Source organism: Cetorhinus maximus, chromosome 1 (genome assembly GCF_964194155.1).
Source record: "Cetorhinus maximus chromosome 1, sCetMax3.hap1.1, whole genome shotgun sequence".
In the NCBI taxonomy this organism is placed as follows: Eukaryota; Metazoa; Chordata; class Chondrichthyes; order Lamniformes; family Cetorhinidae; genus Cetorhinus; species Cetorhinus maximus.
The window spans coordinates 220,471,607-220,487,517 of NC_135879.1; the positions used below are offsets into that span (position 1 = coordinate 220,471,607).

The window sequence follows — 15,911 nt, forward strand, 5'->3', positions numbered from 1 at the left end:
AATTGTGTGCTGAATGGTGTAAGCAAGTCTTGCAGTTAGACATTCCAGTTCACCTCCCTCTCTATATTGCGTAGCAGCTTATTTTAGTAGGAGAAAAGTCTGTTCTTTGTGCTTTCGCCAAAAATAAGCTTCAAACTTAGATCCAGATGATAAGTTTATATATTTTTTAGAAATTGGTTTTATTAATTTCCTGCTGGCTGAGCTTTTGCCTACAGACAAAAAAGTTGAAAGCTCAGATGGGCTGATCTTAACTTGCCTCAACAGGGAATGCAGTTTTTTTTGCCAGTCAGGTTCCCGCACAGAACCTTACAGGGGGACGTTTCCTCTCCATGTTCAGAGTAAGGTTAATAGCCTTCATCACTATGGATCTAGGATTTTTTTGGCTGAAATTCGCACATGAATGAAATTCTTCCCCCTGTGTAGAGAAAATGAGTTCCATCCATTAATATAGGACATGAGAGACTATTCTCTTAACTCCTGTTACTGTCTGATCATCAGCACTTGCCACAGGCATTGAGAAATCTACAATTCCTTGTTTGGCATTTTCCTAGCCGGGGGGGAAATAATGCTATTGGAGTGGAAAGAGGCAGAAACGTAAGGGTTTATCACCAACCTGAAAACCTGTGACGACTGGTATTCCTGCATCATTTCCAGATTATTGTAAGTCACCAAAGGGCCCCAGAAGAAATATAACTTAGCGGCTCTCAGGTTTAATCCAAACCGATTTTCCTACTTGCAACGATTTCAAACCAGTGAGTGAGCCAACATTAAGTTAATGAGGAGCAATGGCAGCCATCACCGTGGCCTCATACTGCTGGGAGAAGATAGAAAAACCGGTGGTTTACCACCAAAAACCTGCAGGTAAAATCTCTACCTGCCCCCTCAAGTTTTGTTTTGTGACACAAGTGCAAAAATTTATCTTGTGTAAATAGGAAAGTGTTGTGTGGGAACCGAGCAAGTTGGCAATCTGTACAATGTTAGCTCTTGCCTTATTTGCTCGCTCATACGCCCTTCTTGGTATGAATTTCCTTGGCGGTTCAGTCAGTCTGCCCTCATTTTGGCAATAGGACCTCAGAAACAGCAATGAAATGGGTTTCTGCCATTTTCTGGTGCTAGCCCACCAATTAATGCATTTATTGGTGGAGTTTCGCAGCCTGCCAAGTAGGACTTGAATGCGGAGCCTGTGGGTTTCTCATCCAGCAGTGAGCTACTGTGCCCAAAGCTGAGCACTGCCCTCTAAAATGTGCCCTGGCCTATGTTTTGGACAAATCCATCACTCCATTTTTACTCTTGCACTTGATGCCCCTATTTATGAAACTTGAAGTGTCTTTTTAATGACATGATCTTCCTTCACTCACACTTTCAGAGTAATATGGGCCAGCATTTTCTGTTCGGCATGCGGGGGCGGGCCCCGCACGCCGATGAGTAAAATGATGCGCGGCGATGTCGGGTGTGCGTCCCGATGTCACCGTGCGTCATTCCGATCTTTCGTTCAGTGGGCACGCACCGGAGTCGGCTGTGCGCCTGCCGAACTGTCAAAGGCCTGTTATGGCCATTAACAAACCAATTTGGCAGGGCTGCCTGTCCAACCTTAAGGTTGGCTGGCAGGCAAAGAGCTCAAGCGGCCTTTGCATTTTTCATGAAACCTCATCCACGGATGGGATGAGGTTTCACGAAGGGTTTATTAAATTAATAAATATTTATTAAACATTTTATAAACATGACCCAGCTCATGTAATGCTGCCACATGAGGGGACATGTGTAAATGATTTTTAACTTTTTTTATTCAGAAGCTTCAAATTCAACTTAATCTCCCTGAGGCAGCTACGTGCCGCAGGGAGATTTCTGCGCTCCTTTGTGTGCATGTGCGAAAGAGTGCTGGCCCCGACTCTCCCTCCTCCCACCGCCCGCACAGGTAGCGCTGACGGGCGCGTGTCACGTTGGGCGGCCGTTAATTGGCCCGCCCATGTAAAATAGTGGTGAGGAGCCGATTGCGGGCAGCGATCGGCTCTGCACCCCCTCCTGACTGACCGGCCCGCCCGATTGGGAGAAAATTCTCCCCATGTATTTGAACGCGATGGATGAGATTTTCCTGTTCAAGGCAGGAATCGGGTGACCGGACTGATCCTGACTCACATTCCTGCTTCTGTTGTCTAGAGATGGGTCTGCCACTCAAGTAGTGGCTGGAGGGGTGCCGGAATGGAGGAGGTACGCCATGGAATTGGGCCACGTTCCGGCCCGAGTTGGCAGCCATTGCTGTGGCTGCTTTATGTGCACAGTCTTTTTTTAAAAAAAAAGGATGTTCATCTGAAAATTGGCCAGGGCAAATGGAGAACTGGGACCCCAGGGTAGGGTAGGTGTAGGTTGGTTATTAAAATTTAATTACTCTGTGGTTGTTTTTCTCAAACTTCCAATTTTTGCATTAAATAAAATAGTTTCAGCATTACCGCCCCTGTTCCTGCTGGACTGGAGCTGGTCAGCTTCACAGAGTCCTTGCAGCTGCCCACCTCGATGAAAATCTCAGTAAGTCAGAAGGTGAGCTCCTAACGAGCTCCCTAATTAACACAATCAATCCAATTAACACGGCAGGTGACTTCACATTCCCGGCCGGCCTCTGCTCTTCTGCCCCCTCCCCCTCCCCTTTCCCCACTGTCCTCTAAAGCCAGCAGAATTGAGAACAGAGGCTCAGGCCACAGCTGCCATTTTTGTTGCCATCCCGCCTCTGTTCCGTCCCGATTCTAGACTGGAGAATCCAGCCCTAGGCCTCTACTCATCCACATTCTTCTTTCCTTTGTGTGTTTACTCCCCTTCTTTGTTTGTCCCCACAAAATGGATCATTTCACATGAAGTTGCAACAACCAAATGTTTGCCCATTCTGTTAATCTGGCCACACCTTCTACACTCTTCCTTTCTAGTTGCTAAACTTATTACTTTCGTGTTATTAGCATTTTGCTCTCAATGCCCAAGATCAAAATATTGATGTGTGCATCGAGAACAAAAATTGGACACAGCATTGCTGCCTGGGCTTCACCATTTCTGGCCTGGACAATACCCTTTTCTCTAACTCTCACTTTCCTATCTGTCAGTAAACATTTCTATCCACGCTGCTACTTTTCTCTATTCTAGTTGTTTCATTTTTTGTAACAAGATATCTTGTGAGACCCTTTACTGAACAACTCCTGAAAATCTATTATTGTACATTACATCTACTGCATTTCTGTTATCTGTCCAATTAGATTCAAAATAAATTTTTCAAATGCCCCTTGTCTTTAAAAATTTTGCGCTGTGGCTGTCTTTGATTATCTGTGCGTTTCTAAATGTCCACTTATTTTACCTCAAATTATTAATAAATATAACTATGATGATTAAGAGTTTAACCTCCTCTGGGTGTATGATGCTTAATGTGTTTGTGTAAAGCTCTTTTGTAAACTTATTTTAGTGCAATTGTTCGACAGTTTAAACAGGTTAGCAATGGTGTTAAAACAACACATTAAAGAATTTTACAGAATGAGATGACAAGGTGTCAATTACTAGGCAACATAGAATGAATTTCCCCTCAAAAATCTAGTATGTGTGAATAAAATGCTAAAAGATTAGTGTGTTAGAGAGGAATACATCAACCACCTCAAAGGCTCCTCGTATGTCATATCCACTTATTTTGTCAAAGTCATTTTGTAATCTAGTAGTTCTCTCCTCATACAATTAGCTCTTCGTTTAGCATCTTAACCTTCGCAATCCAGGTCATTGATTTAAATTTGAACCCATAGAGGTCAAAACATTAATCCTTGGGGTTCTGCAGTCAGCACTAATGCCCTCAAGAATCACTCACCTTATGCTTCAGCCAATTCCTTATCTATGCCCAAATTTGATGTCCCCAGTACGGCTGGTCTGAGTTGCAAGTGTGACTTGCAGATTAGAATTTTGCTTAATTGCTCAAAATGATTCATAGGTGAAGCACCAATTAGATAAGGCTATTATGATTGGTTATCTTCCTCAGGAAATTGAGTAGGAACACAGTTTAAATACAGCTTCGTCATGGCCGTCTGTTCTGGTTTCACATGAATAGATTAGCAGCTACTACAATGACTTGCACGTAAGGCAGCCCTCCTCACTTCCATTAGCCAAGCAGTAGCAGAAAAGTCTTCTTCCTGCACTGGTGTATATGCAATAACTTTGGAGTGCTAATTGGGATCCAGTGCAGTATTCGCTGAACCAGTATGAAGCTTAGTAATTGCTTGTATGATTTTTTTTTAAACAAAAGTGTGTCAAGATTTTGGTAGAGTTTGTTTAAAGGGTTGAAAAAAATTATAGGGTCCATCTTGCATTTTAAGTAGTGAGTAGGCCAATGAGATTTTGTTAAATCTATCTTTCTTTTGATGTTAGTAGTGATAATGAGCACTCTACTCGAAAGGACAGGGCCTTTGCATCGCTGATGCAATTATGCGTACTCTAGCTTGTGGGAATCTTGCATACCTTTAAGTAAGGATAGATCAACAGAAAACTAGTTAATACTATAACAAACTTCTTTTATATCTAATTTTAGATTATTGATAACATCTGCCACATTCGTGATATATTGTGCCTTTTTGAGAATAAGAATGGTGTCAATCATTCTCTTGTTTAAAAGCATAAAATTATCTTACTTACTCAACCCTTAATTTGACAATTCTGGAATGTCACTAACAAGTACCATGACCTGCAGTTATACTCATCCTGGATAGCGCTATTGATCTAATTTTTAACATATTTTAAACAAACGAATGGAGAAGTAACTGAAGTATAGGATTTTCTTCCTGCATGAAGGAAGGCTTTGTAGGGTGAAGGCAAGTTCAAGTTTCTGCCTGAACCATAGAACAAACTGTCTCTTAGTTAATATGTAGCATGTTGCTGGTCCAGAACAGCAGTGCAGCTAACATTGAAATTAAGTGCCAGGGTAAATACTGAGTTCAAATTCATGCTTTCTATATTTCACACTTCGAATGTAAAATTTAAGAAATCAGTAACCCCTTTCAACGTCATGAAATGTGATTGAGAAACTTTAATTGAACTGCAGTATCTTACTCATTTTTATTTTTACAAGAAAACATGCTGTAGACTAGGAACTTTAAAAGGGCAGTATCCAGTTTGAGGGTCATTTCAGGTTGATACATTTATTTGTATTAAAGCTTCGTTTACACAGAATGTGAATAGCAGTGCACACTTGTTTTACACTTTATTATTAATACATTGTCTATTAATTATATTTAGAAAAAGCATTATGGCTATCGCTGGGTTCCAACAGATGAAGCAATGAAGAATTTTTTACACAAAACTGACTACAGTATGCACAGTGGGTCCTTTTCATTGCTTTTCTGAACTTTCTACCCTGTAGTGCAAAGCCAACGCAAGCAAACAAAAAAACTGTTACATCAATAATTATCTTGTAATGAAATTCTTTCTTACTGCCATTGCTCACTGAGTATTGATTTTGGTGTGTACGGCCATATATAGACCTGTGTGCCAATTGCTACATCTGAATTTGCGCTGGTTAAGGTTTTAAGGACAAAAAAAACAGCAGATTATAATTTTAATTTTTTCAAGATTTTTGCAGTTCTTAGTGACCATAGGATTAATGCATCATGACACAGTGCAATTGGAATTCATGATGAGACGTTTTCTGTTTCTACGAATTTCCCATTATCAGAAATCTTGATCTCATCTTTTACTTAAGCTCCACTCTGAACAGGAGATCAAACCTTGGTCAAATGGCTCCTTACACCAACAAGTATATTTTTGTTGTGCCCAAAGGTTTGTCATGACAAGTTTTGACTACATTGAGTCTTTGTTTTAAAAAAAGTATCTTCACTGCTAAATCCTGAGAATATTATGCCTTTTTTAACTGCAATGTGAAAAACATACCCTGCAAATTGCTCTTGTTATCAGTTAGTTTTGAAGATAACTTAACTCTAATAAGCTAGCGTGGCTGATCCAAAGCATGTTGCATGGCTGTTGCAATATGACAAAATAGTGGGGGAGTGGGACTATTTGGGCAGCTTTTTCAAAAAGCTGGCACAGGTGTAATGGGCTGAATGGTCTCCTCTTGTAAAATTTTATGATCGTTTCCATGAACTGCCTGGGACCAGACTCTAGCAGCAAATGGCCAACCCCACTCATAGTTCAAATGTTGACACTTTTAGGGTAGCAAAGACATTTCTTTACTTGGGAAAATGAGAAATATTAACAAATTTACAAAGGCAAATAAAAAAAGAAACTTTTGCTCAAGTGACACAGAATATTGGAATCCAAACGTGTAGTGCCATGGAGTGGTAACATGCCCCAATTGAATTCCCAATTTCTGTGTTGTTTGCTGCATCAAAGCATCAACCAGAGGCTGAAAGTCTTCCCACAAATTAGGAGGGAAAATCGGAGGAAGAACTGCCACTTGTTGCACCCCTTTCCTAGCTGTTGGTTCAAAGTGGCATTGGCAGAACCTGGGGGTTTATAGGGTGGGGACACTAATGGGTGGATAGGAAAACAAGGGTGGAAGTTAGTGCTAAAAACATTTAAATGAAATAATCTGCAGTCAATTCTATGTAAGTTGGAAGTGAAGGGCATACATTTCGTGAACTGAAGCCGAGACATACCAGCCCGGACCTTCCACGCCAATCATCGTGGGATTGTCGCTCTGTTCAAACTTTTCCGTGCCTTGACGCTGCTCCACATTTCTTGCCGATCTTCCAAGCCCAGTTTCCCCAAAATTACAGAGAACGGAGTCCCACGGAGCACCCCATTGCAGCGCTGAAGTGTCAGGGGAAGACAAAACACACTTTTTTTACAGCACTAGCTGCCATATGGTAAGTTTAAAGGTCCAGTGTGAAATTTAGCGAATGGGTCAGTGGGTGAATGTTAGCGAATGGGTCAGTGGGTGAATGTTAGCGAATGGGTCAGTGGGTGAATGTTAGCGAATGGGTCAGTGGGTGAATGTTAGCGAATGGGTCAGTGGGTGAATGTTAGCGAATGGGTCAGTGGGTGAATGTTAGCGAATGGGTCAGTGGGTGAATGTTAGCGAATGGGTGAGTGGGTGAATGTTAGCGAATGGGTGAGTGGGTGAATGTTAGCGAATGGGTCAGTGGGTGAATGTTAGCGAATGGGTGAGTGGGTGAATGTTAGCGAATGGGTGAGTGGGTGAGTGGGTGAATGGGTGAGTGGGTGAATGTTGGTGAATGGGTGAGTGGGTGAATGTTGGTGAATGGGTCAGTGGGTGGTGGGGGGTCAGCCAGGTTGGGGTGGCGGGGGGGCAGGGGCGGGGGCTTGAGCGGGGAGTCAGTGAGAGTGATTTGGGGGGCTCAGTTCTGTAGTTATCCAGGGCAAAATTCTTCCCCTCCCCTTCTGCTGGGGGGGGGAAGTGCGGGAGCGGGTATGGGCGGGCGGCCCTCCAATCGGCGCCCCGCCATTTTTCATAGCAAGCCAATTAAGGCCTGCCTAGCATGACGTCCGCACGGAAGCACTCCCTGTGCAGGCGCGGAGGGAATGGCAAATGCGGAAGTGCACTCCTTTGTGCATGAGCGAGCGAAGGAGCGCTCCGACCTCCCTGACTAAGTGCTGCCTCAGGGAGATCGGTTCCCAAAGTGAAAAAGTTATCCTTTCGAAAATTTCATTTACCATCCATGTCCCCTTATGTGACAATGTCACATGAGTTGGAACAAGGACATAACTTTAAGTAAAAGTGAACCGTAATTTTTTAATCCAGTCTTGAAGCCTCATCCCACCCATGGATGAGGTTTCATGCTTTTTCAGGTGACCTTAAGGTTGGACGGGCAGGTCCGCTAATTCCTTTAATTGCTTTTTGAATGGCCTCAATAGGCTGTTGACAGGTCGGCGGGTGCACAGCTGACTCGGCTGTGCCCCCACCGACCTGAAAATGCAAATGATGCAGGATGACATTGGGAATTCCGCGTTATTTTACATGTCAGCAAGTGGGCCCTGCCCCCACTTGCCAACGGGAAAATTCTTGCCCAGGAGTTACATAGAGATCTTTCTATCTAACATTTCCTGGGTACTCAGGTAAGTACCGCAGAACCGTCTGAAGCCTCCAACTCTAGCTCAGAGTCGGAGACATTCGCGGAGGGTCCTAAGTAGTAAGAAAATCGCCCATCGGAAGTTGAAAACTCCTGGGTCGTTCCCATGGAGGTCAGCACGTCCCCAGGGCTTCCACAGGGTCCCGGCACACGTCTCAGTGATATGGACGATCCGGAGACTGGAAGATCTGGGCCGTTGTAGTTAATCATTTAGTCCCTGAAAAATGCTTGTGTATATTTTTGAGTTACTAGAATGGTTTCCAAAAACAAAACACTTGGCAGAATGGTCGATAACGCGAAGACACCAATTTAAGGTGATGGACAGAAGAACCAAGGCAACATGAGGGAAGCTTTTTTTGATGGAGCAAGTGGTTATAATCTGGAATGCACAGCTTGAGAGTATGGTGGAGGGAGTTTCGATCGCAGCTTTCAAAAAGGAATTGGACTGTTACCTGGGGAGGAAAGAAATTGTAGGAGTACAGGGTAAGGGCAGGGAAGTGGGATTAACTAAGTTGCTCTTGTAGAAAACAACTATAATCAGCCTATGACTCCATGTGGTAATAGCAGCGAATTTCTTTTTTAACAGTTCTCCAAGCGATCTTTACAGCTCTCTTATCTAAAATAATTTTATCATTATAACTGAGCTGATTAAAGATTTGAAATAATTTTAATAGAAAGCTGTTTGCTGTGTTCATGTGAGTGTAGGTCTTTTGTTGGGAGCCGAAGTAAAACAAGTGGCCTTTTTGATTCAAGTTTATATCGCGTTTCCATGTCATATGAAGAAGCAGAAAACTTGTTTCTTTGGCAATCTTTTATTGGCAGGCCAGTTATCTATACCATGCCAATTTGATTAAGTAAATTCTAAATTGTTCTCTATCAGGTACATGTAGCTTCAGTCTGCAAAATCCTTGCTAAGTGCTTAAGAATGTATAATTATATGCAATGACTTGGATTTATAGCTCCCATTTTAGCTCCATGATGGAGCTATAAAACATCTTAAAACCCCAAAAAAATAGTTATTTTCTTGTGCACAATCAAATATATCTAAACATTGTACAAATGTATCTTTGTGTAATCTTATTCAAGCATCATTGTGTGAAGTTAAAATTTGAATGTAGTAGTGAATACTTTAGTTGACTCCTTGTGCCCCAGTGAATACATGCACTGCACGGGTTTGTACTGAGCCATACAAATCCGGCCTACAAGTTTGATTCCCTATCTGTATTGAATTAGCTGATCTCAGTCAACTATGCAATTGGCCCCATCATTTCCAGACTTGGGAAAAGCCAAATTGATGAGTACTAGGGCCAGGACAGGGTTGGACTCATGGTTGATTAACCTGCAGGCATTCATAATCACACATTGCCCTTTGAATAAGATACCAGTATGTTTATCACATTAAGGAGAGAACAAGAGCAAAATGTTCCTCAATGAAAAGACCTGGGGCAGAATTTTCTATTCGGCATGCGGGCGCGCGCCTGACAGGCTGGGACGTAAAATGACATGTGATGACGTTGGGCGTGCGTCCCGATGTCATCGCAAACTCGCACAATATTTCATTTGGCGGGCACCCGCTGGAGTCGGCTGCGCACACACTGATAATTGAAAGGCCTATTAAAGCCATTAACGAGGTAATTGAGTTGAATTTTCCGCTGCCCGTCTAACCTTAACGGTTGGCGGGCAGGCGAAAAGGCCAAGCAGCCTTTACATTTTTTAGGAAACCTCATCCACAAGCGGGATGAGGTTTCCTAAAGCCAATACTAATTAAACAAAAACTTTCTTTTGAAAATAAAAACATGTCCCATCTCATGTGGCACAGTCACATGCGAGGACATGTTTCATTAAACTTTTATTGTCTTTAGTTATTTTTTTAAATAGGCTTCAGTCTCCCTGCGGCAGCTCTGTGCCTCAGGAAGATTGAAGTGCTCTTTTGCATGCATGCGCGAACTGCGCGCTGGACCTGACTCTCCCTCCTCCCCCTGCCCGCACAGGTAGCGCTTAGCGCTACCACTCATGATCCACGCAGGGCGGGCCTCAATTGGCCCGCTGGCGTGAAATCGCAGGGCGGAGCCGATCGTGGGCGGCGGTCGGCTCTGCAACCGCTCCTGCCGAGCCTGCCCGACAACTGGAAAATCCTGGCCCTGGTGCCTAAAATGGCTGATCTTAGTATATCCGAATGATTGTGTAGTCAGGGGATTCTAAAAGAGCACTTGCTTGGGACCTCTGAGTTAGTTATTCTGAGTGCTGTACACAAGACCTGTAGGCTCAAAATGAAAGTCCATAAGTTGGGTCTAATCTAGTTGATTCTATATAAATATTACAGTAAGTTTCCATCAGGCTAGCAAAGCTCAGTAGTTGGATTAACTTTTCAAAATGAAATACTGATCCTGCTATGAATTGACCAATAAGCAGAAGATTGAATAAACTTTCACAAACAATAGCCATGCTCCTAAAGCTTCATATCAGGTGACAGAGTGGAATGCAAGCATAAATTTCGAGCTAAAGTTAATGGAAGAAACTTGATATTGAGGACAATACCAAAGATTAAGCTCGACGGAAACTCTTTTAGTACAATGTACATGATTTGGAACATTTCCCCAAGGTGGCTATGTCTGACCCATCTCCCGTGCCTCTGTCTTCACACCTTCCCCTCCCTCCCAGAATCATGATAGGGTCCTCCTTATCCTTACTTTTCACCCCACCAGCCTCCGCATACAAAGGATCATCCTCCGCCATTTCCATCAACTCCAGCATGATGCCATCACCAAACACATCTTCCCCTCACCCGCTCCTGTCAGCATTCTGTAGGGACCATTCCCTCCAGGACACCCTGGTCCACTCCATCACCCCCAACAGCTCACCCACTTCTCATGCAATCACGGAAGGTGCAATACCTGCCCCTTTATCTCCTCCCTTCTCACTGTCCAAGGGCCCAAACACTCCTTTCAGGTGAAGCAGCACTTCACTTGCACCTCCTTCAATTTGGTCTACTGCATTCGCTGCTCCCACTGCAGTCTCCTCAACATTAGAGAGACCAAATGCAGACTGGATGACCACTTTGTGGAACACTTTTGGTCTGCCCACAAGCATGACGCAGACCTTCCTATCACTTGCCATTTCAACACTCCATCATGCCCACATATCCGTCCTTGGTCTGCTGCAATGTTCCAGTGAAGCCCAACGCAAACTGGAGGAACAGTACCTCATCTTCCGATTAGGCACTTTACAGCCTTCTGGACTTAACATTGAGTTCAACAACTTCAGACCATGAATACACTCCTCTATCTTCACCCCTTTTTTCAAAATTCATTTTTATTATTTATCAACTTATTTTTATTTTATTTTTACTTAATTTATTCATTGTTTTATCCCCTTTTTTATCCCTCCTTTTTATCCCATTTTCTATCCTTTTCCTCACCACTGGCCCCTCCCCCCACCCCACCCCCATAAGGGCCATCTGTTACTTGTTCCATGTTGTTCTTTCACAGAGTGTGTTCTGCTATTCACACATTCTGCTTTCTTACCTTTATGCCACTCTCAGCACCTTCTTTATCCCTTACCACTACCATTAACACTCTCTTTGCCCTTTTGTTCATGACATCCTTGTCACTCTCTTCTTTGCTCCTACTTATCGCTGGCTTTCTATCCAGCTTCACCTGTTCCACCTCCCTTAAACAGTATACATTTCATCACATTTCCACTTCTCTTTGGCTCTGAAGAAGAGTCATACGAACTCGAAACGTTAACTCTGTTTCTCTCTCCACAGTTGCTGTCAGACCCGCTGAGTTTTTCCAGCATTTTCTGTTTTAGGTTTCCAGCATCTGCAGTATTTTGCTTTTATTTCCCCAAGTCTCTTGGCTATTGGACTGCCTACATGCATGGAAATTATAGACACCTTTATTACTCTGCTATTAGCTGTGTACAATTGAAAATGAGAATGGAACATATAAACTTCTGCTCTGTCTTTCCTCTTTTCTGCCAGTTTTTAAAAACTCTTTCTCTTCTCCTATCTTCATTATTTTAACTACTTCTTGCTATATTATGCAACCTAAGCACTTGCTTATTCTTTATCAAGTGACTTCTAGATCTTGCCATCCAGTTATGAGATGGGAATCATCTTGATCAAAGCTGCTGAAAACTGGCTTCAAAGAGCATCTGCATTAAGCCAAGAGATACTTAGCACTTTGAAGATTTAAATGAGGAGTTAACTTTTGGGTTAGTTGGAAGCACGCTAGGCAGGTCATCCCATCTGTCGTGCCAACAACCTGATTGTGCCTAAACACAATTAGCAGAAAGGATTGAACAAGTTAGTTACAAGAATCTTGCATATATGTTTAAAATTCTTGTAATTGCACAGTTCATGCAGCTAAATAAATCTGTAGATCTAGAGCAAGCTTTTGAAAGTTTTAATTTGCATGTTTAAGCTTTTTATTAAGGGAAGAATGTCTTATGTTGTTTACCTGAGTAAATGTCCTATCAAACCTTAACAGAATCATTAAAAGCTAGGAATCACTTATTTTAAAGACATTTCTCCTGTTGATTTGGAGCTCTTCATGGCTATCAGAATCAGCTTAACAACATCAGCAAATAGCTGTAGGTAAAGCTTTGAAGTTGTTTGGCACTGGATTTGCAAGTAAATCATGTTCAATATGGCCAATTCCACTCATTGAATATCAGCCTGTTCCCCTATATTCCAGAAGTCATATTGAGGTGGGTACTTAACCATGATTTTTCAATTCCATATACTGGTTTCCACAACCAGTTTTTAGAATTGAAAACATGCTCATTCCCAGTTGAAAGATGAATGCTAATTAGTACAAGTTGGTGATTTCCAGGTAAAAATTGTGAGAGGGCTAATTGTTCAATGTTGCACTTTTTAGAAAAAGATATCTGAGTCTCAAATTAACAATCATCCAATCATTTTTAATGATTTTCATGAAGGAATTGGCAGCTTTAGTTGTGTTGGACTAAGAAGTGACCAAATGTGCATAGGGGCTCCCATTCCTTCGGATTGCAGCCCCCTGCTGTGCATAGGGTTGCCAGCCCCTCGAGAATGGCCAGGAGTCTACCGGAATCGGCATCGATCTCCTGGTGACCATTAGAAGTAATCCGGGAGATTTAGGATAGGCAGTTGTGCCATGTGAATGGGTATGGATAGAGTGAATGAGTGGACGGGGTTGGCAGGCAGCCAGGACTTTTGTCCGCTGGACGTTCGCAGAGCGAAGGTTCTATTTCCGTAAAGATGGCAGCCCCCAGAGTTGGATTAAGGCCTCTGCTCCTGTAGGACATGGGGATTGTTTTGGGTATCTTCGCTGGATGCAGCGGTCCTCAGCCTGAAATCGGGCGAATGCCTGGGCCTCAGGGAATGGGGCAGCCCTGGGCTTCGCTGCTCTCAACCTAGCTAAGACACCAACAGCAGAAGTCTGGGAGAGGAGTAGGCAAAGGTAGGAGGTCATGTGACATCTCCTGAAATCTGTCCAGCCAGAGTTGGCAACCCTAGCTGTGAATGTGCAAAAGGGACGTGGAAAAATTCAGGGAGCAAATTATCACTGGCCCACTCTTGCCTGCCTGATAAAGTGCGACCTTGTCATAAGCCTGAGAATAAGCCAGCAGGACCCTCGGGTCACTGTTGCACAGTGAGGAGAAAATAGATCTACATGCAAATTTTTCAGAAAAAAGCTTGCCCACCATTTTGCCTAGAAAATGGGGAGCTTTCTGTTTTACGTAGTAGCCGATGAATTTAGACAAAATTAGAAAGCGGTAAAAGTATTTAAAGCAAATCATCCTGGCAGAGGAAGTTGTGCTGGGCATTTTAAAGTTTGAAATGCATGGCTGCTTCTCCAGTAGGTGCAAGCGTTAGGAGTAGAATTGCTGGATAAAATTTTCACCAATAATTGTCAATAACAGTGATTCTGCTATGATCAACATGTAAAGTCATAATTGAGGAAGCATCTTTCAACAAAACTTGCCTGTTTGCAAATTAACGTGAACCAACTCACTCTTTGCTTGGCACTTCATTGTCAGTTTATAACAACAACTTCTATTTATCTATCTCCTTTAACGTAATGAAACGTTCCAAGATGCTTCACCGGAGCATTATAAAATGACATATGACACCGAGCCACGTAAGGAGATATTAGGTCAGATGACCAAAAGCTTGGTCAAAGAGGTAGGTTTTAAGGATTGTCTTAGAGGAGGAAAGTGAGGTAGCAAAGAAGTGAAGTAGAGAGGCAGAGAGGTGCGGGGAAGGTATTCCAGAACTTGGGGCTGAGGCAGCTGAAGGCACAACCACCGATGATGGAACAATTAAAATTAGGGATGCAAAAGAGGTCAGAATTAGAGAAGTGCAAATATCTTGATGGGTTGTGGGACTGGAGGGGATTATAGAGATTGGGAGGAGCGAGGCCATGGAGGGATACGAAAGCAAGGTGAGAATTTAAAAATCAAGACGGTTGTTTGACCGGTGGCCAATGTATGCAGCTAAGAAATTTGCAGCATGTACCTGCGGTACCCACTTTCCCAGGCAATTTCACCCCCTTTCCATGGCACATATGTGCAACTGTACCTGCCTCTGAGAATCCAACTACCTTAATAATGCTAAGTAGTGACACAAAAAGACAACATTTAATAAGGTTAAAAGGAGTGATGAGGGGACGCATTTTTTTTAACACGAGGAGTTGTTAAGATCTGAAAAGCACTACCTGAAAGGGTGATGGAAGCAGAGTTGATGCTAACTTTCGAAAGGAAAGTGGATAAATACTTCAAAAGGAGAAATGCACAGGACTGTGGGGGAAGCACAGACTAATTGGATCGTTCTTTCAAAGAGCCAGCACAGAGTCGATGGGCAGACTGACCTCTTTGTGAATTCCTTTCATGTAGGGGACAAGACTCTATGGCATTGTTTTCATTATTTAAAAAGGTGAAGAATAATTTTTTTTTAGAACCTGGTAAAGTTTGCTTTGAGTGCTGCTTTCAGAGCCAATTGAGATTCCTTGTTCCCTGGTTCTTTCTCTGAGAAGTGTTCACTTCAGAGATTGTGTAATCAGCTGATGTTGCACTGCAGACATGTGCCAGGATTTCTGAGAGGGTTCTTCCCATCTCTCACTGTAAATATGGTGCAAGATTGTCAAAAGTCCTTGAGGGAAAATATACACAGCACTGTCTGAGAGGGTGGTGGAAACTAATTCGGTGGTAGTTTTCAAAAGAATGTATGCTTGTGAGGGAATAATAATTGCAAGGCTAAAATGAAAGTGCACGGGCATCCGACTAATTGGATAATTCTTAGAAGGAGCCAGTACGGACAATCTTTCCTCATGCCGCATTCTCTTCAGGTCTGGGATCAACTGGTGATCCCAGTTGACTGGCATCTGCAAGAAAAAGATTTTCAGGTCTCACCCTAACATGATTGACTGGCTCAGCTTTCCCGTATTTTCTACTTATTTCTATTTAATATTTCTATTTTTTCTTTATCTCACAGCTTTTTTAAAATATTAAAAATCTGACTAGGGTAGGAATTTGCAGGCAGTGATTCTTTTGGTTCCTCTGAATGGGACATGTGTGAGTTCTACCCGACCCCCTCCACGTCACCAAAAAACATCCAATTGTGGTTTCCATTGTAAGCACAGCTTTTTCATTAAATTGATCAAGCTTGAGTAAGATGGCCTATGTAACAAAATACTGGGCCACCTTTCTTCAGAATCTGATAGGGCGATGAATAAATAAATTCAGAGCTTTACTGTAGACTTTTTAAACTAGTGACTAAGTTTGCTTACAGAAAGTGTACATAAGTTTGTAGAATGCTGTTATGTAACTAGCCACAGGAAGTACGCAAGTAAGCCCTGGGAGACTTGCCTT

General features: G+C 42.7%; 1 protein-coding gene across 18 annotated transcripts in view; it reads left to right on the forward strand.

Moving 5' to 3' along the window:
- ctbp1 (C-terminal binding protein 1) overlaps positions 1-15,911 on the forward strand; it is a 414,171-nt gene that overhangs the window by 327,606 nt on the left and 70,654 nt on the right. For 2 of the 18 annotated variants that reach the window (XM_078553590.1, XM_078553581.1), the window contains exon 2: positions 5,248-5,329. The exons of the other annotated variants lie outside the window; for them this stretch is intronic. In XM_078553590.1, coding sequence (XP_078409716.1) covers positions 5,290-5,329 — 40 coding nt within the window. In that variant the 5' untranslated portion in view covers positions 5,248-5,289. The remainder of the gene's footprint in view (positions 1-5,247; positions 5,330-15,911) is intronic. 18 annotated transcript variants of the gene reach the window in all.